This window comes from Lissotriton vulgaris, chromosome 2_1 (assembly GCF_964263255.1).
Source record: "Lissotriton vulgaris chromosome 2_1, aLisVul1.2, whole genome shotgun sequence".
Lineage (NCBI taxonomy): Eukaryota > Metazoa > Chordata > Amphibia > Caudata > Salamandridae > Lissotriton > Lissotriton vulgaris.
In genome coordinates, this window is record NC_141687.1 from 1,177,257,157 (window position 1) to 1,177,281,107 (window position 23,951).

Genomic DNA, 23,951 nt, shown 5'->3' on the forward strand with positions numbered 1-23,951 from the left:
CCAAGGGGCAAGGGCAGTACCAGAACCAGCAACGGCATAATAATTTCTATCCTTCCTGAGGACGGCGTGCCAGAGGACGTGGCTTCAGAGGAGGGGACAACTCCTCTACCGCCAGTAAGTGTTACTTCAGAAGCTTTGGTGCGTGTGGGGGGTCGATTGGCCGGTTTTGTGCAACAGTGGGAAAAAGTGACTACCGATGCTTGGGTGTTAGAAACAATTCAAGGGTTTCATGTAGAGTTCTGCGGGGAACCCAGACAGCTAGTCCGACCTCGACCTATCCAGTTTTCCGACTAGAGGCGGCTTTGATAGACGCAGAAGTGACTGCGCTGTTGGATAAAGGGGCCATTTGCCGTGCTGTTTTGCATCCACAGGGTTTCAAAACAGACGTAGGTCAGCGCCCAGTGCTGAATCTCCGAGAGTTCAATGAGTGGCTCGTATATCGCCACTTCAAAATTTAGGGAATCCATCTCCTCAGAGAGGTGCTGCGTCCCGCGGATTGGATGGTCCGCCTCGATTTAAAAGATGCTTATTTAGCCATCCCTATTTTTCTACCGCACAGAAAGTTTCTTCAGTTTCGCTGGTGAGGTCAAGTGTACTAGTTAACGTCCCTACCTTTCGGGCTCTCCTCTGCTCCATGGTGCTTCACGAAGGCCCTCCGGCCGGTCATGGAATACCTCAGAGTGAGGGGAACTAGTCTTATTGTGTACCTAGAAGATATGCTTCAGCTGGCTCAGAATCCGCGTTTGCTTCAAAGCCAGTTGCAGCAAGCGGTTACCCTCTTGGAAGGGCTTGGTTTTGTGATAACCTCAAGGACATCCTTATTGGTTCCGGCTCAGAGGGTCACGTTTTTGGGGTTTGTGATAAACTCGATTGATGCGACCCTCAGCCTTCCCACACACAAGTTGTCCAAAAGTCGACACAAGTTGCGTCGTACTCTGTCCAAACAGAAGATTTCTCTTCCCAGGTGGCCAGAGTAGTGGGCCTTCTGTCTACTTCCATCCAAGCGATCTTCCCAGGTCCGCTCCACTATAGGTCTTTGCAACATCTCAAGACGCAGTTTTTGCGGAAAGGCTGCCCCTATTCCCATCCGGTTTCCCTGTCGGACAAGGCACGGGAAGAAATTCGTTGGTGGCTCTCCCACATGGTAGCCTGGAATGAGAGGGCAATTTTTGGTTCGGCCCCGGATCTGGTTATTGGGTCAGACGCCAGCAAGTCCGGTTGGGGCGCCAGATATGGAGATTTTTCTACAGGAGGATCTTGGTCTCCACAAGAGCAGGCTCTACACATCAACTGTTTGGAGCTTTTTGCAGGCTCCTTTGCGGTGAAATGCTGGACCAAGGATCGGATCCAGTTGTGAGTCCTGTTGAAGATGGACACTATATCGGCAGTACGGTATATCAATCATCTAGGGTATACCAGCTCAAAGGTGCTGTCGGACCTGGCAACAACCCTTTAGCAGTTTTGGCTGGATCATCATATTTCCTTACAGGCAGAGTATCTTCCCGGGAATCAGGTGGCAGACTGGCAGTCTCGCCATTTCACGGATTCCAGCCTCTGGAAATTGGATCCGGACGTTTTTTCTCTAGTGCAGGAACGTTGGGCTCCTTTTTCAGTGGATCTTTTCGCATCCAGACTGGACCACCAGGTTCCTCGGTTTTTCAGTTGGCGTCCAGATCCGTTGGCAGCAGCAACAGCGGATGCATTCCTTCAGGATTGGACACAGGATCAAGCCTCAGCTTTTCCCCCATTCGCAATGATCCTTCGAGTATCTGCCCATGTCAGGAGACAGAAAGCGAATGTGGTTCTCATAACTCCAATTTGGAAGTATGGTTTCCAGTTCAGCTGGAACTTTCTTGGGATTTTCCAATCCGACTCACACAATTTCCAGAACTGCTTCTCAGTCCGGACATGAATCCTCATCAGATGGTTCTCAGCGGAGCCCTATGGCTCATGGCGTGGAGGATTACAGGGGTAGATGGTCTCTCTCTGGCCTTTCGGATTTTGCTGAAGGCCTCTTGTCCAAGGACTGGGCGGATAGCACCATCAAGCGATATAGATCTGCCTGACAACGATGGTGTGTGCGACAGGGTCGTGATCCCGTGGGCGCAGATCTAGTTCATGTTCTGAATTTTCTAGCGGGTTTGGCTCAGCAAGGTTGGCCTACCGTTTCGTAAATACCTTTCGGTCCGCTATCTCAGCGGGACATGTGCCCATTTAGATCAACCGGTGGGAGAACACCCCTTTGTGTGTCGTCTCTTACGGGGTCTCCGTTTGTCGCTCCCTCCGGAATCTCGTTATTCTGAGTTATGGGATGTGAATAGGGTGCTCAATTTATTTTTTTCATGGCAACCTAATGAATATTTGTCACAGAAAGAGTTGTCAGCGAAGTTGGCGATGCTTCTTTGCCTAATCTCCTGTAGGAGAGTGTCGGATGTGCGAGCCCTGGACATCACGGGCAGAGTTTATTCTCCCTCTGGAGTGTCTTTCACAATCAGAGGTAGAACTAAGTGTCATACTAGAGTAATCGAATACCCAGCTTTCCCGGATGCTCCCAAATTATGTGTGGTGCACTGCTTGAAAGCTTATGAGGAAATGTCTTGAGCTGAGACCTCCAGGACAAACACAACTTTTGATTGCTCTCAGAAAACCACACAGGGCAGTTCCCGCTCCAACGATCGCACGGTGGGTGCGATGGATCATGCAAGAGGCGGGCATTAGCCTGCAGCAATTTGGGGCCCATTCAGCGAGGGGAGCAATGGCCTCTAAGGCTTTCACGCTGGGTGCTCGGTTAGAGGATATCATGAACGCTGCGGATTGGCCTCAGATTCTACATTTAAAAGGTTTTATTTTAGGCTTGTTATTGACATGGCACATTTGGTGGTAAGTAAGCTTTGAACTAGCATAATCTGAAGCCTCCGGACCTGACATAGAATGAAAATTGTCCTAGCTATCGTAACGGAAAGTTTCAATTCTATTAAGGACTCAGAGGAGAGGATTATCCCACCCGTAGACGTGGTCTGACTCACAAGCCCTTTAAAGAGTAAGTACAACTTTATGGTCTATATCGTTCTGTTTCATTGGAGCTCAAACTTTTAAGCTCATGTTTGATTTGGGCCTACCAGGTCTGGTTTATTGCATAATGCAAATGTTCTTAAGTATTTGCTTGTTCAAGAGTACATTGGTGTCTAAATCTATGCCTTGAGGTGTTTTTTTATTCGAATATTCTTCTAGCCCTGATATTGTCTATTTTATTCCAGGAGGTGATTCTGGAAAACAGGAAGGTTGGGTGGCGAAGAAGGGCATGACTCGTGCTTCGAAAGAGGACGGCCTGTGGATAGAGAGGAGACTATATCGGACATTCTGTGCCACAATTAGCTCATGGACTTGGGGATGTGTTGTCCCTCCTTTGTTTCTTTTTTGACCAGCATTTTCCCGAGGGTGTTTGGGAAATGTGGTCTGTTTATGAAGTTTGAAAATGTCTGCTGTTGAAATAAATGCAAAGAAAGGATAGCATAATGCTCGCCTCTGAGTCCTTAATAGAATTGAAACTTTCAGTTACGATAGCTAGGAAAATTTTAATTCCCCTACGCCCTCTATATTGTTAAGTCAATTTGTACAGTGTTGTATTGCCATTAGATTGTCCTTGTGCTGATGGCAAAGTTAAGAAACCGCAATGCTCTGGCTGTGGGACTTGTCACAGATCGGAGACCGCTTTCGAATAGCTTGAGTTGCAGCTTCAATAGTGTGCTTGTGGGTAATATTTGTGCTTCAGTGATTAAGTGTAGTGTGGTTTGCTACCACCATCCTCTACCAGAAAATAATTTCTGACAGATTTATAGACATGCCACACTGGGACATTATGACAATGTCTGGCAGAGTAAATATAACTTCAATTGGTGCCTCAGAGGCATCAATCTGTAAACTGTAGGTGGGCAACGGCTATAATGTTCATCTTCAGATCAACTGCACATACACATATGTATAGGAAAAAAACTGGCTAAGAGACCAAAAGCTCTGGAGGATTTAAATCAGGGTATTACACGTAGGTCGGTGAAGGGCAGATCCTTGCCAGATTTTCAGGATATCTACATCATATCTTTTTTTTTTACATATAAGGAATACAAATGGAGATTATTGGCATAGTGAATGGGTATTCTGAAAATCAGCCTTGGTAAAAATGAATAAATAATTAAATCTAAATGATCCCAGGAAAACCTGTTAAAGAGAGGACTGTCTAGAAAACCAAACCAAAGAGCCAAATGGCTACAGATAAACCATGTATAGCCACTGGGAGTAAGCGATGCCCTGATCAATAAATGAGGTGCAGGATAATACTCTTCATGCGCGGAGGCAAACGTTTTCTAGCCAAGGGCATATTCTTTATTGAATCTCTGAGCAAGCCTCCTTCGTATACATATGTTTAGACCATATTAGAGGCAACCCGAAATGCGTTTACAGTTGCTGCAACTTAGTACATTACTGCAGTGGATTTTAATACTCCTTTCCTCCTTGCACACACATGTAGTGGTAGTCAGTTGAGGCTGCACTGTGCCATCGCAGGTGAAAATCTACCTTGGATTCCACACATTGAAAAACTCACAAACTGATTTATCCACACACGTCATGCCACCTCAAGTTTTAATTTAATTAAAATAAAATCGGGCTCCCGTGCAATCAATATTACTCTGCGGAGGGTAGCTTCATAATAATCAGACATTTGAGGCTATAGTTTGTTCAAATCTTGGGACCTGGCCTGAATGATGTTCATGAAGTCTTTGATCGTCACCCCTCCTAGTTAGTCATTCATCAGTGTAAACGCTGAATTAGACCGAGTTATTTGCAAACAAGCCTTTAATGTGACTTAGACTATGTTCAAATTGCAAAAGTGTAATCTATAATACCAAAAGACCAGCATACTTCGACGCGAAAATGTCATGAAGATTCCATGGCTTAAGTATAAAATTCTCCAAAACCATGTAAGAGTTTTTATTTTACAGTTTACTAAAGCAGTACATTTGAACCTAACAGCTGGATACAGTAAAATTAGGAATCGTTTATTTTTTTTAAAATTTCTGATCACAAATGTTTGTGCTCATAACCACTTGAGACCTGTCACACGAATAAACGATATAAATATCACACTATCAACCAAAGAGCAAAAGGTCTCCCCAATACTGTGGAAAACGCAAAGGTGATGGGTGGGTTGCTTGCAAATAATCTCACCCACTAGCAAGTCCTTGGGCCGCATTCTAGTCCATGGCTCCGAGCAATTGGCAGTGACTGTGATTATGTGCAAGCATTCCACACATTTTCTTTGTGTTTTTTCGACAGTATGATGTCCTAAATGCACAGGTATGCCTAGATGTGGATCCTGTGCTGACTGTGATACAGGAGTGACTCTAGCTATACATACATATAGTTATGGGGTTGCCTGCATTCCCGTTCAGAGTGTACCTGGCTAAGCAGATCCGGCTGGACTGTTCCGACAGGAGTAGCACCAAGGCTGATTGGAAAATAGGTGGTCTCTGTTGAGAATGGCAGAGTCAGGCCCTCCAGGATTTTGAGATAAAAAAAGAAAAACGTGAAATTGGTATTTTTGTCAAAAAGTCAGAGCTTTTCACAAAAGTGTCCATGAAATTCAAAGGATGTTTTGCTGGGTCAAATAAAAAGAGGGTCAGCACGAAGCCGAGTCGTTTGTTTATTGGCCACTCGAGGGGCTGGGGCCACATGTTAAAAAAAATATATCAAGCATCTCACTCAAGTTGAATGCGGCAGGCATGTGGAAGCAAAAATGGTTATAAAAAATGGCCTCCACTTGAATGCCATGTGGAAGGCCTATGGGAGCCACAAGTACAAAAAAAAAAATCAATTGGGCCTATCGCTTGAGTGGAATGCGGTGGGCTTGTGGGAAACACACATTTAAACAATAACAGGCCCGCCTCTCAAGAGGCATGGGGCATGCTCAAGAGGAACGAAAATAAAAAGAATGGGCCCGCGGTTCTTAGGACATGCTGCAGGCCTGGGCGGGCTAAATATGTTTTAAGAAAATGGGTCTGCCACTATAGGGGCATAGGGCATGCCCTCGGGGCCTAAAGTTTGAAAAAAAATTAATAAATAACTTGTCTTGCACGGGGGCATGCTGCATGCCCACTGTGAAGGGGATGTCACAAAAAAAAATCAGGCTCCCTTCCACGGGGGTTTATAGCTGACATATGGGGGGGAGGGGCTGGGCAAACACTATTTCAGAAATAGAGCCTGCAACCAGAGGTCCGGGTGCCCAAATATTTACAATGTCAGGCCTGCAGTCATCCTCCACCAATACCAGCCCCCAGCCCCCACCACTATCACAAATATGAAAAAGTGAGTCCACTGCCCATGGGGTAAGAGGTCGGCTCCCAGTTACCCCCTCCAGAGCATCAGCTGACATACCTTTGGGTGGTAGTGGGGTGGAATGACCACTGAATCAGTATCTCTCCACCCTACCACCAACCAAATTAAGGTTAGACCAATTGTGGACACCTAGTCACCTATCCCCTGCCCAAAGCACCAGTGCCTCATCCAAAAGTAAGTAGGGGTGCCACCTATGTCCCATACAAGTGGTGGGCCCCTGATATGCCTACCCCATGCATACCTGCCGAATCACCCACATTTGGTGGATGACGCTTCTTTTTACTTCTATTCACCGGCCTGACAAACAAAATGCCCCATAGGCTTAAACAGGGTCACTTGCTTTTTAAACCTTTATCACTCTCCAGAAAGTACAATAAGTGGAAGAATTGTAGTAAAATAAAATGTCACAAAAACGCCACAAAATGTTAATTTTTGTGCTGCAAAATTTTCTAACTTATGCCACAGCATCCTGGAGAGGTCTTCAAATTAGATGAAAAGCGATAAACTGGAATGCAAAATGAACAATTGCAAGCAGTTCGCCTATCACCTCTGTGTGTTCCTCCCTAATATTGTGCCACTAGGGAGGCATTTTGTTGTCAGTACCCTACATCCGAAAAAAATGGGAGAAACTTTCTCCCATGTTCCAGAATTTAGTGTTGCAAACAGTTATACCATTTCAATGATGGTGAGTGGAATGTGTGGCCATAAGCTTTGCATTGGGGTGCCTTTGCTGCAGGGTTATAGGATAACAATGGTACTCACACCAATCAATCATTAAAGTTAATTTACAGTTACTTTTGTATTGGGAGCTTAAATAAATTCAACGCTTCCGGCGAGAACAATACTTCCACATAAAGAAAGAAAGGGATGATGGGTAAGTCACTTTTTTGTCGTACAGGCTAACGTCCTTTGCCAGTTAGTCTAGTTGAAATGATTGAGTATATATGTCAAACTCCTGGATGGTTTTTGTGTTTTGTGAGTCTCTCTAGTGCCTCCTTTGAGTTAGTTAGTGCATTGTCCTCAATGATCTCCTTTCTAAGATCCGCAATCTCCTTCATTAAGCGCTGTACTTCCTCCACAGCCGTTTCAATCCCAAGCACCATCCAGTGCCTGGAACAGTTGTTGGAGACACAACTAAAATTCTCTTTGAATTTAGGTTTCATTTTGCCCATCAGCTAAAATGTCGATTGAATCACTAATGCATTTTCTGTTGTTTTGTTTATCTAATCGCAGCGCAAGATAGTTGCTGCTACTTGGGATCTTGAAAGAATTAAATGTGCCACTATTAGGGCAGCTATGCTGGCACTACAAATGCCAGGAAATGTAAAAAAAAAAACGTTATTGTACCCTCAATTCTTTTTGAAAACCTAGGCTTGTTAGGTCAAAATTTGCCAACTTTGTAAATTCATAGACATGTTTCAGCTAGTATACATGACTGTTTAAGTTGTCAAAAGCGGGCTGGATAATAGGCGCCCCCAAATCAATGATTTTAGATGTAATATTAGAAAGACCACAATTCTAGTTTTGGATGAGATTTTTAGGTCTCGCCTGCGCTTTCTCTTAGAGACATGCTGTATTCAGGAAATGGGTATAAAGCTACGCCCACTTTCCGCCCATCCTTTTAATTGGCACCTGTTCTTTGTAAATGGTGGCTTTTCATTGGTCAATAGGCTTAGTAGTCCCTCCTTAGTACCGCCTTGTCGCTTCTTGTAACCTCCCATGAGGACACCCCCTTTACATGTGTTGATACTCCCTAGGTTTTAATTACAGCCTCACTGCACTATTTTCTTTAAAGGCTTCAGGCAGGACACACACTTTGTCCTACGCTAGGCTGACAGTTGTTACTTCACTTACTGGAACATCTCACATTTTATATCAGACCATCTATAAATTTCCCTTCATCAGCTCCACACAGAGTACAACCTAATCCGAAATTAATGTAATAATTATTTTGGACATTGCTATTTGAATGTACTCGTAGTACTATCATGTATGGAATACGTTATGGGTAGGGTGGATTTACCATATCTTCTGCAGGGTACAGTTTCATATGGGACCAAAAGAGGTCTCCTTTTTGCCACATATGGTACTGAACCCTGCAACATGGCTAGGTAAAAACCATAATACCAATAATTCCAACTTTGTAGACATGCAGTGCTGGTGCCTTGCTCATTAGGGACCTCTAGGAGCAGTTTTCGGTAATGCACATAGGCATGCAATGCTGGTGCCTTGCTCACTAGTGACCTCTAGGAGCAGCTTGCGATACTGCAACGAGACATGCAGTGCTGTTGCCTTGCTCACTAGGGACCTCTAGGAGCAGCTTGTTATACTGCACCTAGACATGCAGTGCTGGTGCCTTGCTCACTAGGGAACTGTAGGAGCAGTTTGGGGTACTGCACCTAGACATGCAGTGCTGGTGCCTTGCTCACTAGGGACCTCTAGGAGCAGCTTGTGTTACTGCACTGAAACATGCAGTGCAGGTGCCTTGCTCACTAGGGACCTCTAGGAGCAGCTTGCGTTACTGCACTGAAACATGCAGTGCATGCAGTACTGCACATAGACAAGCAGTGCTGGTGCCTTGCTCACTAGGGACTTCTAGGAGCAGCTTGACATAATGCATTGAGACATTCAATGCTGGTTCCAAGCTGACTACACAAGCATTTGCAATGCACTAGGTCTCACATTACTGAAATTATGAGCTACTGGTGTTGCATTATTAGTTGCAACGCCAATACCTCAAACTATTAGTAATTCGAGACCTACTGAATTGCAAATGCTTGTTTTATGTGTTTTTGATTGTTTTTATTTTTGTGCAATGGCTATTAATAGTTTGGTATTTAAAATCCAATAAATCATTGTTTGAATATAAAGTCAATAACAAAAATAAACTAAGTGATATATTCAAGTCAAGTTTCAAAGCTTTATTCGACAGCATTGTCATAAAAGCATTTTCACCCTACTCTATACATAATAAATACTATTCTATTTAACAACAATTAAAATACTCATTAAACATAAAGTGCTGTCGGAAACATATTTAAAATATACAATCGCATTAAAAATGGAAACCTGTTACAAAAAATAAGTAAAAAATCATCTAAAAACGTTCTGCTATCTTTGGACACAATTCCTTGAGATAAAGTGCGGGTGCGTATAATCCAAGCCCAGCCCAAATATTTGGCTAGTGCAATGGCGAGACATGGGGAACAATTTGTTCTTAAGATTCTAAGCGCTTCTTGGTGTATTCTAGTCCCTAAATTTCTACATGCAGGTTTTAACCATCTTTGCCTTGGAGCCACATAAAGGGGGCAGGCGAACAGAAAATGTGGGATGTCCTCAACAAGATCCTTACAGTGAGCACAGGTGTTAATATTACCGGGGGACCATTTTAATGTAAATGCATTAAGCGGTAGACAGCCCACCCTGAACTGAAAATACAACTTTCTGTCCAATGGTTTAGTGATCAAGTCCCAGTAATGTTCACAGGTTGGGACTAATTTATGTTCCAGATACTGGGATGTTAACGCCGAAGGCTGGTTAGATGACAAAGCCGAGCTGAGTATCATATCCCAGTACATTTTCTTTAACAGATCCTTGGAAGGAAAAGCTGCAGGGTCAGTAATAGTCCATAAGTGGTCAAGATGCAGCTTGTTTAATAAATTCCTGATTTCTTTTAACCACGTGATCTTATGGAACTGATCAGAGTTGACAATGTCCATCAGTGCAGCAGCGTAGTGGCCCAGTTCATAAGTGATATATGATTTCATTCATATCTCTTAAGAAATATCTTCACCATGTGCATTTCCCCAAACTTAAAACGTGAAACTAAGAGAGGCTTGCTGAGGTGGTTCCTCACTCAAATAAACGTTAAAGTGAAAGCCTCCAGCTCAACAGTAGAGAAGAACAGAGCATGAGCAACTCTCTGTTCTGCCTAGAATCAAAGAGGAAGGGCTCAGGGGGAGACATAACGAGCAGCCCTCAGCTGCAGACATCATTCTCAGTCACTGTATTTTGCTTTAAGATAGTCCCCGAAGAGGAACTAAAGTACTCAGTGTAAGATGGGAGGAGCAAGAAGACTTTATGGCAAAGTCTACTCTGCACCTTACGCCCTTTCAATGGATCTGACGAGGGGGAAAAGGCTTAGCATTTGTTCTCATAGCCAATACAAAATATTAGGGTGCATCAATGTGTTTACCGTCACATACAATTAACCATCACAATTATTTGGATCACATCAACATTATAAATGCCTCCCTTTCCTTCTAATGGAAAGGGGGGCAAGTCATAAGCCCAATGCACTTCCTAACCCCAGGGTATCATGTGGTTGTTCACCTCTGTCTATGTCAATATGGCACCTTAATCAAATGTTTTCTGCATCTGGGGAGTGGTTCAGGGACTACATTACTAACTCTTCTGGTCCCCGACAGATCTCAAATGTCTTCCAGGATCAAGGAAATCTTACCGCAACTTTTGGATGTTGGATGCAATCCCAGAGAGGCGGTACATGCCATCCACGATACCATGCTTCTCAATGAACTCTGTGCAGCTCTTGAGCACCTGGGGAACTGGAGTGACAAACAAGTACAATGGAAGGATGGAAGGGTGGATGCAGAAGAAAAGCAGAGAAATTAAGGCAGTCAAGAAATGCAGAGAGAGGAAGAAAGCGGCAGAAAATGAAATGGAAGAGAATGAGTAGTAGAGGAGAAAAGGAAGAAATAGAGGGGGAAAAAAGGAAAAAAAGAGGTTAGCTTACACATTAAACATAACCCTCGCGCTCTTTGTAGTTAGCAGGTTTAGTGTTATCAAGTAATTGAGACCATGCTAATTTATGTGCGTTCCCAGTGAAAATGTACTGTGGTGCTGGAAGCACTAGAAAACAAAGTCTGTCCATTGCAAAAGACGGGAACATACATACACATGCTATCACAATCGGTGATGTGTTTCAACTATGTGCTGGATGGATCACTTTAAAGCAATCACAGTCAACAGGTGTCGGCCCTTGTGCTGGGGTGGTCTGGAGATCCCCATTACGTGCCAGGATAACCATGCCATGCTGTTTTAGAACCTGAGGAGTCTTGGTACTTTGGTAACTATAAGTAATAAACGGACCTCCCTAGTTTAACGACAGTCTGTGTTTGCATCATCCTGCATGGCTTTTGTAACTTCCTTATACACAGGGTTCAGACAGCAAGCTCTAAAAATGCAAAATAGGGGTGTATACTACTTCATACGTTCAAGAAATGTGCCTATCTTACACATTGTCCTAAACACTTGCACTAGCTTCCTGTGAAACAGCATACCCAGGTCAAGCCCACCTTCCTGGCTCGCACAGCTAGTCGGGTCGACAGTTCTTCCTATCTAAGGGATAGTGTTAGAAGATACTACCCTACTACCCAAGGGGACAGTTATAATCTATGGGTCAATTTAAGTTAATTTTGTCTAGATTTTCCAAAACCAGCTGTGTGGAGGCAACATAGGCTTTCCAAGTAGCGTCACATTGAAATGCTCAGACACACGTTATCGGCTTACCGAATACTACTTTAGTTTGAGGAAGGTGGTGAGTATCTGACTACTTAGAAGAGCCATGGGGTAGTTGCCAAGGTGATTGAAGTGAGTGTTTTGTGTTGTCCTCTGTGCTTCAAACCACCTCAGGGCTTCAAAAAGCATGGCTCACAACCCTGTGTTAACAAAATAGTTCGTTATAGGTTAGCATTCCGTGCCACTGATGGAGTTGTACAGGACCTGCTAATTCATCATCCTTTTGTCATGCAGACTCGAGGTAAAGTAACCTCATTTAGCAATACAGTGTGAGTTTTTGTCAATGTACATATGGCACCAATATCAATGTCTCACTGACCACATAGGTTATATCCACTCTGTAAATATGTGTCCGATGTGGCTGCCTGGAAGAGGCTTCAACATCTAATCAATAATCCTCATGTATGCATAAAGAGGATTCTCTGGGAACATACTATACTGTCCAGTCAGAGCTTCAGAGGAACTGGTAAAGAGTCATCACATAACACATAACATGGCTGTCCAATGTGATAGTGAGCTGCACACTTTGAAAGAGATCAAAATATGATTTGTTCTGGTTTCCACTGGACAACAAGTCCTTTCAGCCCAAACAATTGGTCACCAGAAGAACCAGTTTCAGGACACTCGAGTTCTTAAGAGTTGGAAAGTTCCCAGTCAAAAACATTTGATCTAACTTTAGAGACAAAAGGTTGCACCGTATAGCCTAACATCATGTATTCGCACTAATTATTGAATACTTGATTTTTAATGCATGACCCTATACTGAATGTTTGGCATACTGTGTTTAATGTGTTTTCAGCTTCTTATTGTGACTTGTAGAGAGCTTAACAGACAACTAAAAACATAAATAAGTTAACATTTCAAAAGTCTATACAATAGTGAGCCAACAGAGCAGGCTGTACAGATAATTGAAGCGTTACATAAATAAGCATGTAATAGGATATTGTAATACCAGTGTTATTATAGTAAATTACAATGTTTCTGTTTACCATGTAAAGGCAGTGTGTACATTGAGAACATGTGCCCTTTACCCCAACGAATATTAACCATAGCAGATTAATAAAGTGTATATAAATAAAGAAGCAACATGTAAAATGTAAATAATTAAGGCTTTTGAAATTAGAGGCAAACATTCAGTTTGTATTCTTAGCTTAACTCGTGTAGCAGCACAAGTACAGCAAACAGAATGGAACTTTGACAACGTTTGACCTCACTGAAGCACAAAATTAAAAAGTGATATGATAGTAAAATTTAAAAAAACGAATTTAGAAAAGCTCCAACGTTCTCATTACAATTTCGATTTCTTTATATTGTGAACTAGCAGCCCGCCCCAGCGTTGCCTGGGGCAGAAGGGGGTTGGGGGCAGCATTTCAGGTTTGCGTGCACTCATGGCTCCCGGCCGTCCCTCCGCCCGTACCTCTGTGCGTGCACTCATGGCTCTTGGCTGTTTCAATTACTCACCCGCCGGCGTTGCACGGGGCAGAAGGGGGCTGGGAACAGTATTTTGGGCTTGTGTGCACTCATGGCTCCCGCCCGTCCCTCGGTGCGCACCCGCGGCTCTTGGCTGCTTCACTTACCTCACCCGCCGCTCCTCCCCGCGCTGCTGATTTTACCGCTCCACTGCTCCTCCGCTTCTCGCTGCTCCTCACCGCTTGACCGCCACTCCTCCCCACGCTCATGTCCTTCGTTCTTCCTGTTGCTCCTGAACGCCGCTCCTCCCCGCGCTCCCGATGTCATCACGCAGATGCCGCGGCCGGTGCGACTTGCAAGCCACTACTTTATTTTTTTTTCTAAATTTTTTAAACAACGTATATTTTTTATTTTTATATATCCTATGTCCTTCTGCTTGCCCTGAGGTTTTCAAATATGTCTTGGGTGTTTGGATTGGTGGTGTACTTTTCGAGTTTACCTGGCTCAAAGGACACAGTTCTCTCTTTATAATAGTGGTATAGATGAATACTTAATAATTTGTGTATTTGTTTGAAGTATACTAGTTTTGTTATTTCTGTGAGTTATTTTGAGGTTCAAAGCAAATAAATTGTTAACGTGGAAGCCCCAAGCTTTTAACATACTATGGACAAGACACTAGGCTAAGAAATTACATGTTCTCCACTATTCAAGTCTTTTTCGTGATCCAGTGTCATTATATCAAGCCAAAGTGAAAGTTTTGCTTTTTTTTATCTTGATAAAGGAATATGCTACTTACCAGTATGCATCTGTTCTTGGCATGTAGGGCTGCTGACATTCATATCTGTGCATAGATCGCCGCCTAGTGTTAGGTCCGGATGATTGCACATTGTTGTCCTGGAAGAGTCTTCGAAGTATCACGAGATAGGTGGCTCCTCCCCTGGACTACAGTGTGCATGGGCATCCTCTCCATCCTCAGATTGTTTTTCGCTGTTGTGGCAGAGATGGAGTGTAATGCAGTAAGTGATGACCATGCCTGAGAATGATTCTGAGTGCTACAGCTGCGACAGGCACCGGGGAGGAGGGTGGGCGATATGAATGTCAGCAGCCCTACATGCCAAGAACAGATGCATACTGGTAAGTAGCATATTCCGTTCGAGGCATGTGGGCTGCTGAATTCATATCTGTGCATAGAATAAATAGCAGTTACCTTCCTATCGGCGGTTGCCCGTGCCAGCTGCAGCAGTCTGAAAGAGAGTTCTGAGAACAGCCTGTCCTACAGCAGCTTGCTGTTTGAAGTGTACATCTATGCAGTAGTGTTTGGTAAATGTATGTATGGTGGTCCATGTGGCTGCTCTACATATATCCTCTAGAGGAATGTTACCTAGGAAAGCCATGGATGCCCCTAGCTTGCGTGTGGAATGCGCTCTTGGGGGAACTGTTAAAGTGCGTTTAGCCTTTTGATAATAGATTTGAATGCATTTAACAATCCATCTGGCTATACCTGATTTGGAAATAGGGTTGCCTTTGTGTTGTGGAGAGAAGGCAACAAACAGTTGTTTAGTCTTTCTAAAGTCTTTTGTCCTGTCGATGTAATACAGGAGAGCTCTTTTGACATCTAAGGTGTGCAGTGCTCTGTCTGCCACTGAATCTGGGTTTGGAAAGAAAACTGGCAGTTCTATGTTTTGATTAATGTGGAACTGCGAGATGACTTTTGGCATGAACTTGGGGTTGGTGCGCAGCACTACCCTATTAGCATGAATTTGTAGGTAGAGCTCTTGAATTGTCAGGGCTTGAAGCTCACTGACTCTTCGTAGCGACGTGATGGCTATCAGAAAAGCTACTTTCCATGTAAGAAACTGTATCTCACAAGAATGGAGAGGCTCAAAGGGGGGCCCCATGAGCCTGGTGAGAACGATATTTAGGTTCCAGACAGGCGAAGGAGGGTGTCTGGGAGGGATCACTCTCTTAAGGCCTTCTAAAAAGGCTTTGATGGCAGGCACTCTGAAGAGGGAAAGGTGCTGCCTGTTCTGAAGATAAGCGGCTATAGCAGCCAAATGTATCCTGACGGAACTATACGCTAGATTGCATTGATACAGATGCAGCAAGTAACATATGATGTTCTGCGTGGACGCATCTAGCGGATTAATATCATTGTTGGAACAGTATATGACAAAACGTTTCCATTTGGCTGCATAGCACGCCCTAGTTGTAGGTCGCCTTGCCTCTTTGGTGATGTTCATACACTAAGTGGGCAAGTTGAGGTAGCCAAACTTTATGACCTCAGGAGCCAAATCGCTAGGCTCAACTGTTGCGGATCTGGGTGCTGAATGTCTCCATGGCTCCAAGTGAGGAGGCTGGGAGTGAGGCGCAGCCGTTGGTGGGGCACCACTGAAAGTTCCAGGAACGTGGTGTACCAAGCTTGCCGTGCCCACGTTAGAGCAACCAGGATGAGCGTCATGGAGTGCTGCCGCAGTTTGCGCGCCACCAGCGGTATGAGTGGGGCTGGGGGAAAAGAGTACGCAAATCTGCCTGACCAGTTCATCCATATCGCTTTGCCCTGAGACTGCGGGTGTGGGAACCTGGCGGCGAAGCTTTGGCATTTTGCGTTCTCTTTTGTAGCAAAGAGGTCGATCTCTGGATGACCCCACTGCTGGACGTATGGCTGGAGTACAGAGGGGTGAATTTCCCACTCGTGCATCTGATGACTGTGCCTGCTGAGCAGGTCCGCCATCTGGTTGTCTACGCCCGGGAGATGCTCCGCCATGAGGAAGATGTTCCTCTGAATGGCCCACTTCCACATGCTCTGGGCTAGGTGAGATAGCTGCGGGGAGTGTGTGCCTCCCTGCTTCTGGATGTAATACATGGCAGTCATGTTGTCCGTCCGGATCAACACGACCTTGTTGCACAGGTGCAACTTGAACGCTTTTAGTGCCATGAAGATTGCCATCAGCTCTAACAGATTGATATGCATCTTCTGCTGTTGTGTTGTCCACAGTCCCTGCACCGTGTAATGGAGGACATGCGCTCCCCAACCGTGGAGAGATGCGTCCGTCGTTAGCACTATCTGTGGGACAGGCTCTTGGAACGGTCGTCCCCTGCAAAGGTTTTGTGGATTCCACCAATGCAGAGAGTTGTATGCACGACCGGTCACCAACACTAGGTCTTTTAGATGCCCATGAGCCTGGTTCCACTGTCGTGCTAAGCATTCTTGAAGGGGACGCATGTGCAGCCTCGCGTGCGGGACTATGAATATGCAGGATGCCATCATACCGATGAGCTGCATGAACACCTCCGCTGGGAGCGATTGTTGAGGCCTGAACCTCCGAATGAGCAGCTGCATGCCGTTGACTCTGGCGGAATTCGGCTGCGCTGTAGCCGTCAGAGTGTTCAATGTCGCCCCTAGGTACTGTTGCACATGGGCAGGCTGCAGGTGTGACTTCGCGTAGTTGAGTGAGAACCCTAGACTGTGAAGGAGGTGAATCGTGCGCGACATGTGGCTGGCACACTGCTGTGCTGACTTCACTTCAACAACCCAGTCGCCCAGGTAGGGATAGACATGAACGTGCTGTCTTCGAAGGTGTGCAGCCACAGTCGCTAAGCACTTGGTGAACACTCTGGGGGCAGTGGTGACCCCGAAAGGCAGGACCTTGAATTGGTAATGCTGATTGTTGATGGTGAACCTGAGATATTTCTTGTGACTTGGGTGAATGGGAATGTGGAAATATGCATCTTTGAGGTCCAGGGTCGCTAGGAAGTCGCCCTGACTGAGCAACGGCAGGACCTGCTACAAGGTTAACATATGAAAGTGTTCTGACAGTATGTATTGGTTGAGGGGCCTGAGGTCTAGAATGGGCCGCAGGGAACCGTCCTTTTTTGGGATTAAGAAGTACAGAGAGTACACTCCTGTACCTCGTTCTTCTGCAGGCACGAGTTCTATTGCCCCTTTTTGCAGCATGGAGAGTACTTCTTGCTGCAATAAGTGCATGTGCTCTGCGGACATAGGACGGTGCCTTGGGGGTATGTTGGGGGGGGGGGGGGGGGGGGGGGGGGGGTTGGAGGTTAGCTCTAGACAATAGCCGTATCGGATAAGTTGTCTCACCCACCTGTCCATGGTAATGCCTTCCCAGACTGGCAGGGACTGCTGGAGTCTTCCCCCGACAGGTGTTAGATGGTCGGGGGGCAGTGACAAGGCGTCACTGTTTGTTGGGAGCGGAGGATCTGGCGTTGTTGTTGCCACGTCCTCTGCCCTTGGCGCTGTTCCCACGGTATCCACCCCTGGTATTCTTTGTATAGGTGGATTGCGTGCTCCCTTTGGTGTACTGGGCCTGCTGTAAAGCCTGTCCTCTTGAGGCTCCCCTATTACCGGAGCGACGAAAGGAACTGCCCCGAAACTGCTGTGATTGCAGAGCCCCCATGGATTTTGCTGTCTCAGTGTCCTTTTTAGGTCTCGCCTGGAATTCGCATCCGAAGGATGCGTCCAGGTTGGAGACTTATAGCTAGCTGACTCGGGGGAATGAAGGACAAGAAAGTGCCACACGCTTCTCTGAGGCTGGATTTAAGTGCGTGCACGCCCACTCACATTCACGCATGCGTACAGCCACACACATACACAGCCACACGCATACACAGGCACACACATACCCCCCCCCCGTCGTCGCCGCACCTACACACACCCCCTCCCCCCCACAGTCACACACACACACACATACACACAGACTCCAAGACACATACACACACTCACACACATACACCCCCCCGCCGCCGCACGCGCGCACACACACACATGCCCCCCGCCCTCGCAGCTCAGCAACAAGGCGAAGCCCCACTCACCGGCTTCCTTGGTGCGGCGGCTCTCCTCATCGGCAGCTGCAGGGCCTGGCAGCAGGACTCTTCCTCCCTCCTTCGGCACCGGGGCGCGGGGTAGGCTCCTGCCTGCTCCGCTGCTCCAAACAGCTGCGGCTCTTCGGTGGGAGGCGGGGTAGGCTCCCGCCCTCCTACTTCCTGTTTCCGGTTGTCCCGCCCGGCCTGTCTGACTTCCTGGTCGCAGGCTGGCGTCTTCCTTGGTTCGGCGGCTCTCCTCATCGGCAGCTGCAGGGCCCGGCAGCAGGACTCTTCCTCTTTCCTTCGGCACCGGGGCACAGGGTAGGCTCCTGCCTGCTCCGGTGCTCCAAACAGCCGCAGCTCTTCCGTGGGAGGCGGGGTAGGCTCCCGCCCTCCTACTTCCTGTTTCCGGTTGTCCCGCCCGGCCTGCCTGACTTCCTGGTCGCAGGCCGGCGGCGATGTTCCGTTTGTACCGGGCTCAGGCCCGCACCATCGCGCTGTCTGCTGCAGCTTGCCACGGCCCCTGTGCTGTCAGCTGAGCTGCCTGCCTTCCGCCTCTGCACTCAATCAATCATTGCGCCGGGTGCAGGCAGCTACTGGACGGCCCCGCCGAGCAGCCCTTAAGCCCTGAAGTTCCACCGCGTCGTCTGCAGTAGTCATCTCGAGTCGCCTATAGTTGAAGCCTTCTTAGGAGTTCAAATACTGCGCAGCGGGAGGAGCAGCTGAGTGCCCAGCTGGCTGAGGTACATCATACACTTTGCGCTTGGAGCACCGCCATAATCTACCAAGCGGCTCTGATCCTCACGTGAAAGGCTGTTTTGATGAGAGAGGGACCAGTATGAGGGCTGATAGAGCCGAAAGTAAGTGACCAATGTGAAGCTGGAGGTGTCGTAAAGTGGGGGGCTCCCCTACTGAGGTTGGTTCAGAGGGAGGGGCAGCCAAGGTGAGACAATTAAAACACACAAGCGCAGAATGTGACCAATGGATTACGAGCAAGGAGGCAGATTTTCTCATCAAAAAGGACCCGAGGGTCCCCTATTTTTATATCTTGCCAAAGATTCATAAAGCAACCAGACCTGTACCGGGGAGACCTATCGTCTCAGGGATAGACTCAGTCCTGGAGCCCCTCTCACAATTTTGTGATTACTTTCTGCAACCCCTTGTCAAAAACATCCCCTCCTACATCCAGGACACCACAGACGTGTTACGCATCCTGGACAATGTCCAGCACGCTGAGGATATAGACCTGCTGATTACCTTGGACGTGGAGGCCCTCTACACAAACATTCCTCAGAGGGCCACACTGGAGGTTATTGAGGAGAGACTCAGTCAGGAGAACTGGACGTCAGACACTCCACAATCCTTTGTCTTGGAATGCGCCACCCTAGCGCTTACAGAAAATGTTTTCGAATTTAAGGGCAAATTCTACCATCAGACCCAAGGCACCTCTATGGGCAGTACCTTTGCTCCCTCGGTGGCCTGTCTCTACATGGCCAAGTTTGAAAAAACATACATAGACCATGAGTCCAATCCTTTCCGCAGTAACATTAAAATGTGGAAACGTTTTATTGACGATATCCTGATCCTGTGGAAAGGGCCGGCATCTTCCCAGGAAGCGTTTTTTGAGTGGATCAATGCTTTGAATCCGCATTTGAAATTCACCATGACCTCATCACCAAAGGAGATCGCTTTCCTGGATCTCACAATCAGACTAGACGAGGGGTCAATAAGCACTACCATGTATCGGAAGCCAACTGACCGTAACAGCCTCTTGCACTATAAAAGTCACCATCCAAAGGCCTTGCGCTCTAATTTGCCATTCGGGCAATTCTTGCGGATAAGGCGCAATTGCAGCGATGTGCGTGATTATAAAAAGGAATCTGCAATCTTGTCCAGGAACCTTCTTGACAGGGGCTATCCCAAAAGCGATGTTCTGAGAGCCAAGAAACGGGCACGGAACAACAATCGCGAGGCACTGCTAGAGCACCGGGAAAAGGTCCTCACAGAGAACCAACCCATCACATGTGTGACAACATTCACCCCTAGGTCTAACCAAGTCAGGAAGACTATTAAACATCACTGGGGTATATTGAGCACGGGTGAGTTGACCATGGAAGACCCTAGGTTTGCCTTCAAGAGGTCACAAAACATAAAAGATATTCTCATCAGCACCCGACCTAAGAAGGCAATCAAAGAAACCCAACAGACACTGTGGCAGCTTCCCCCTGTTACGGGCCACTATCCCTGCGGTATGTGTGGTGTCTGCCGGTACACTCGGGCAGCTAAAACTATACAGCTCTCTGAGACCTTTACATGGGAACTGAGGCACCATACTAATTGCAACACTTCACACTGCGTTTACCTTCTCACGTGTCCTTGCGGTTTGCAATATGTCGGAATGACAACCCGCCCCATCAAAACTAGGATCATTGAACATCGGAGTAACTTCCGCTGCAAAAAGACACACACGAAGATGTGTAAACATTATGTAGACCAAGGCCATGATGAGGACTCCGTGAAGTGGGTAGTAATTGAGTCTAGCCCTAATTGCCCAAAGAATGTCCTCTTCAGGAAGGAACAGAGATGGGTCCACCGCCTATCCTCTGACAGACTGGGACTCAATGAAGATATTCCATGGCAATCGCTATGAGCTATTGCAACCTGAATCTGACACACCGTTGCAAACAACCCCAGGCAGCCCTACATCCAGCTTTGGGATGCTATCTGTAAGAACCAATGGGCACATTTGGCACAGTGCAACTGTAATAACAGCACTCTAATAAGGGCTCCCACCGCCAACTACACCGTCCACATTACGAACAAAATATATGCCACAGCATCATAGGTGCCTGATATCTGGCTGACACACCTTATTAATGATGCCTGCACATTAAATCCAGCTAATATGTTAGTTCCACCAGTCTAAGATGTCCGCCCCGCTAAACCACGTTAAACAGGTGATACATCCAGGGGCTCGTGTGCTGTGACACCACTCATCATGGCCGCCTTAACACCTCTAGTAGCACGATTCCTCCGCTACATATTGCCAAAATAACCACTAAGTTTCACCTGCTCACGATCAATACCACACACGCTCCAAACACCAGTAATAAGGGGCCCTCGTTGGTCAATACGAACAATTATAAGAAGCGCGGACACACATTCCAGTCCCCCTTTAGCCATTTGATTGACTAGCTTAAAATGGCCGCCCCCCGAACGGCATGTATCACGTGACCCGTTAATGGGCGGGGACACTCGCTCCGTAGTGATTCGCTGCAAGTAATGTAAATAACCCTTCCCGCCGAGCTCTCACATCTACTCGAGCTCGGCGGTGAAGGGTAGGTCAAGCAGCCGGGGCGCAGGAGACTAGAGGTGAGTGCTCATAGGTGACGAAAGGCTTCACTGATAATGGGAACCACTCGCAGTAGTGTACACTGCTAGCTAGTTAACTAATGCTCTCCTGGCTGTGTTGTTCTGTTTTGTTTTAATCCAAAACCCAGTTTTGACTATTTGACTCATCCCTGATGCCTCACCCCGCCGACCCCTCATGTGGCAGTTAGTTCTTAACTATTAGGTGAGTAGATAAAGGGAATGTTTGTTGAACTTTGAATCCCTTAAAGTTGGAGGGTCAGTGCAACTTGCTTAGGGTATAATCATCATGGGTATGAACCCAGCTACACTATAGAGCCTGGTTAGCTACTGCATGTGACTCATTTGTATATTACAAATCCCTTGTTTTAAATCCACTTCCTCACACTTCACAGAAATACCCACTTCACTCACTTTGTGGTTGTTGAGAACGCCATACTATAGATAGGTGGCATACTTAACCACTCAGGCATGTGTCGACTGTGACTTTGAACACAAGTACACCTATAGCATGCCACGCTTGCTCACTTTTCTTTCCCATTGGCGTGACCATATTGTATAAATTACGCATATTGTTTTAACTATTGTTGTTTTATCTCCCTTCTATACTTAGGCATAGGACAACCAACACAGAGGTAATACAAACACAAACCCACACATGACACTAGCATGTGGTTTAATCACCTTTTTTAGGTCCTGATGAATCGCGGGTTACTACAGCCCACTGCGAGAAACATGTCGACCGTTTTACACTACTAGCCCCATCTAGGTTCACCTGAATTTACTCGTTGACTCCTAGTGAGCTAGCCCCCTGTTTTTAACTGCAGCGAGGGACCCCCTGAATAAAGTTCGTTCCAGGTACCCTTAGCTACATTTTAATATCCCTTTTTCACTACCACACACCACCCTGCCCACACACCCGCACCTCACCATAAGGCAGTTGGAAAAAGATCTCCGCCAAAGAGCCCCTCTTTGAGGTGAGCCCGTCGGGGATTGCACCGCCTCCCCGACGAGGAGCAACCGCCGATGATGAAGCATGACATCCTTCGGGGTGTGTGAGGCCAATCCATCCAACAAAATGGATGCCCTTGGGTGTCACATCCACACCTTTGGTCACGCCAACTAATCTTCCCTCTAGTCACGCTCAGGAACAGTCCAGCACCCCCCTTGTTGCAACCATTGCCACGGGCACATACTGAGACTGGACCTTCCACTCCCTTGAGTGGTAATTGGTGCCCTTTTGATCTAGCGATCTACCTTCTCCCCTCTATTGTAAACACTCTAGCACGGTTCACACCGTGGGAGCTACCTCAAGGTGGGTTAGATTTTTCAGATCCCCCGAACCTATTGACCCCATACCTAATTGGTGGGTCACACGAGGTCCATAGCCAACCTTGGCATTTGGAACCCTCCCCTTCCCTTTCCCCAAAAACCCCCAACCCCCCCCTACTTTCTGTGAAGGACTCCACCGCCGAGACCAGTCACCCTTGACTTTTTCCACTATGGAAGGTCAAGGTCTGAGTTTTGGTGAGGAGGAAGCAGCAGCTATCATGAGGATACCATCTCTGTTCGGTATCGACACTGAACCAGCCACGGGGAGTAACACCACAGAGTGGCAATCCCTATCAGACCTTAAGCGGGAATGGATAAGGATAACCATCCATGGCACGATGATGGCCCAATACTTTAAAGCCAAGATAGCACCCAATGGGCTGATCGTCAGGAACTTCCCAAGGATATTCTGGGAGGACGGGCAATTCAAGGTGGAGTGGTCCCAGGTGGCATGGAAGTGCACACACGACCTCCTCATACTGATAGTCAACACAGCTAAACGCCTAGCAGACGCACTTCTTGTGAGAATACAAGCAGCTGAAGCGGCGTTGAAATCAGCGGTACAAAATCCTGGCTTTAAGACAAAACTAGCGGAAATCAATAAAGAGATGGCAGAACATAAAGAATTCCTGATGAACCAAAAGATTGCAAAGCTACAAAAAGACATCAAGAAATTCTCTAAAGAAAAGGTCTACCCGTACTTGAAGGATGACTATGTGCCCCCAGGGACCAACCAGAACACAGACTATAACTCGGACTCCAGTAATAACTCCTCCAGAAGGGGCTCTAACAGCAGCTCCGATAGTATTGGAGAAAATGGGACAGCACAAATGCCGCCGAGACCTAGGAAAGGAAGGGGCCGAGGACAACAAAATTACCCAAACTATCCTAACCAAGGACCCCTCACCGGGCCCCCTCCCTTTTGGCAGTATCCCCAGTTCCACCATTTCCAACCCCCGTTTGCCCCCCAGTATCCCCCGTTCTACCCCCCTCAAAACCTTGCAAACCCTCCTTTTTTAGGCAGAGGTTGGGGCAGAGGGCGAGGGCGAAAAAGAGGGAACGCTCCAGAAAAGAGGGTGCAATGGGAGGAA

At 46.7% G+C, this 23,951-nt stretch overlaps 1 protein-coding gene across 3 annotated transcripts in view; it reads right to left on the reverse strand.

The window, feature by feature from the left end:
* Positions 1-23,951, reverse strand: part of ARHGAP32 (Rho GTPase activating protein 32) — a 1,359,293-nt gene that overhangs the window by 327,055 nt on the left and 1,008,287 nt on the right. For all 3 annotated transcript variants that reach the window (XM_086956893.1, XM_086956892.1, XM_086956894.1), the window contains one exon: positions 10,853-10,955. In XM_086956893.1, the coding sequence (XP_086813019.1) occupies positions 10,853-10,955 (103 nt within the window). The remainder of the gene's footprint in view (positions 1-10,852; positions 10,956-23,951) is intronic.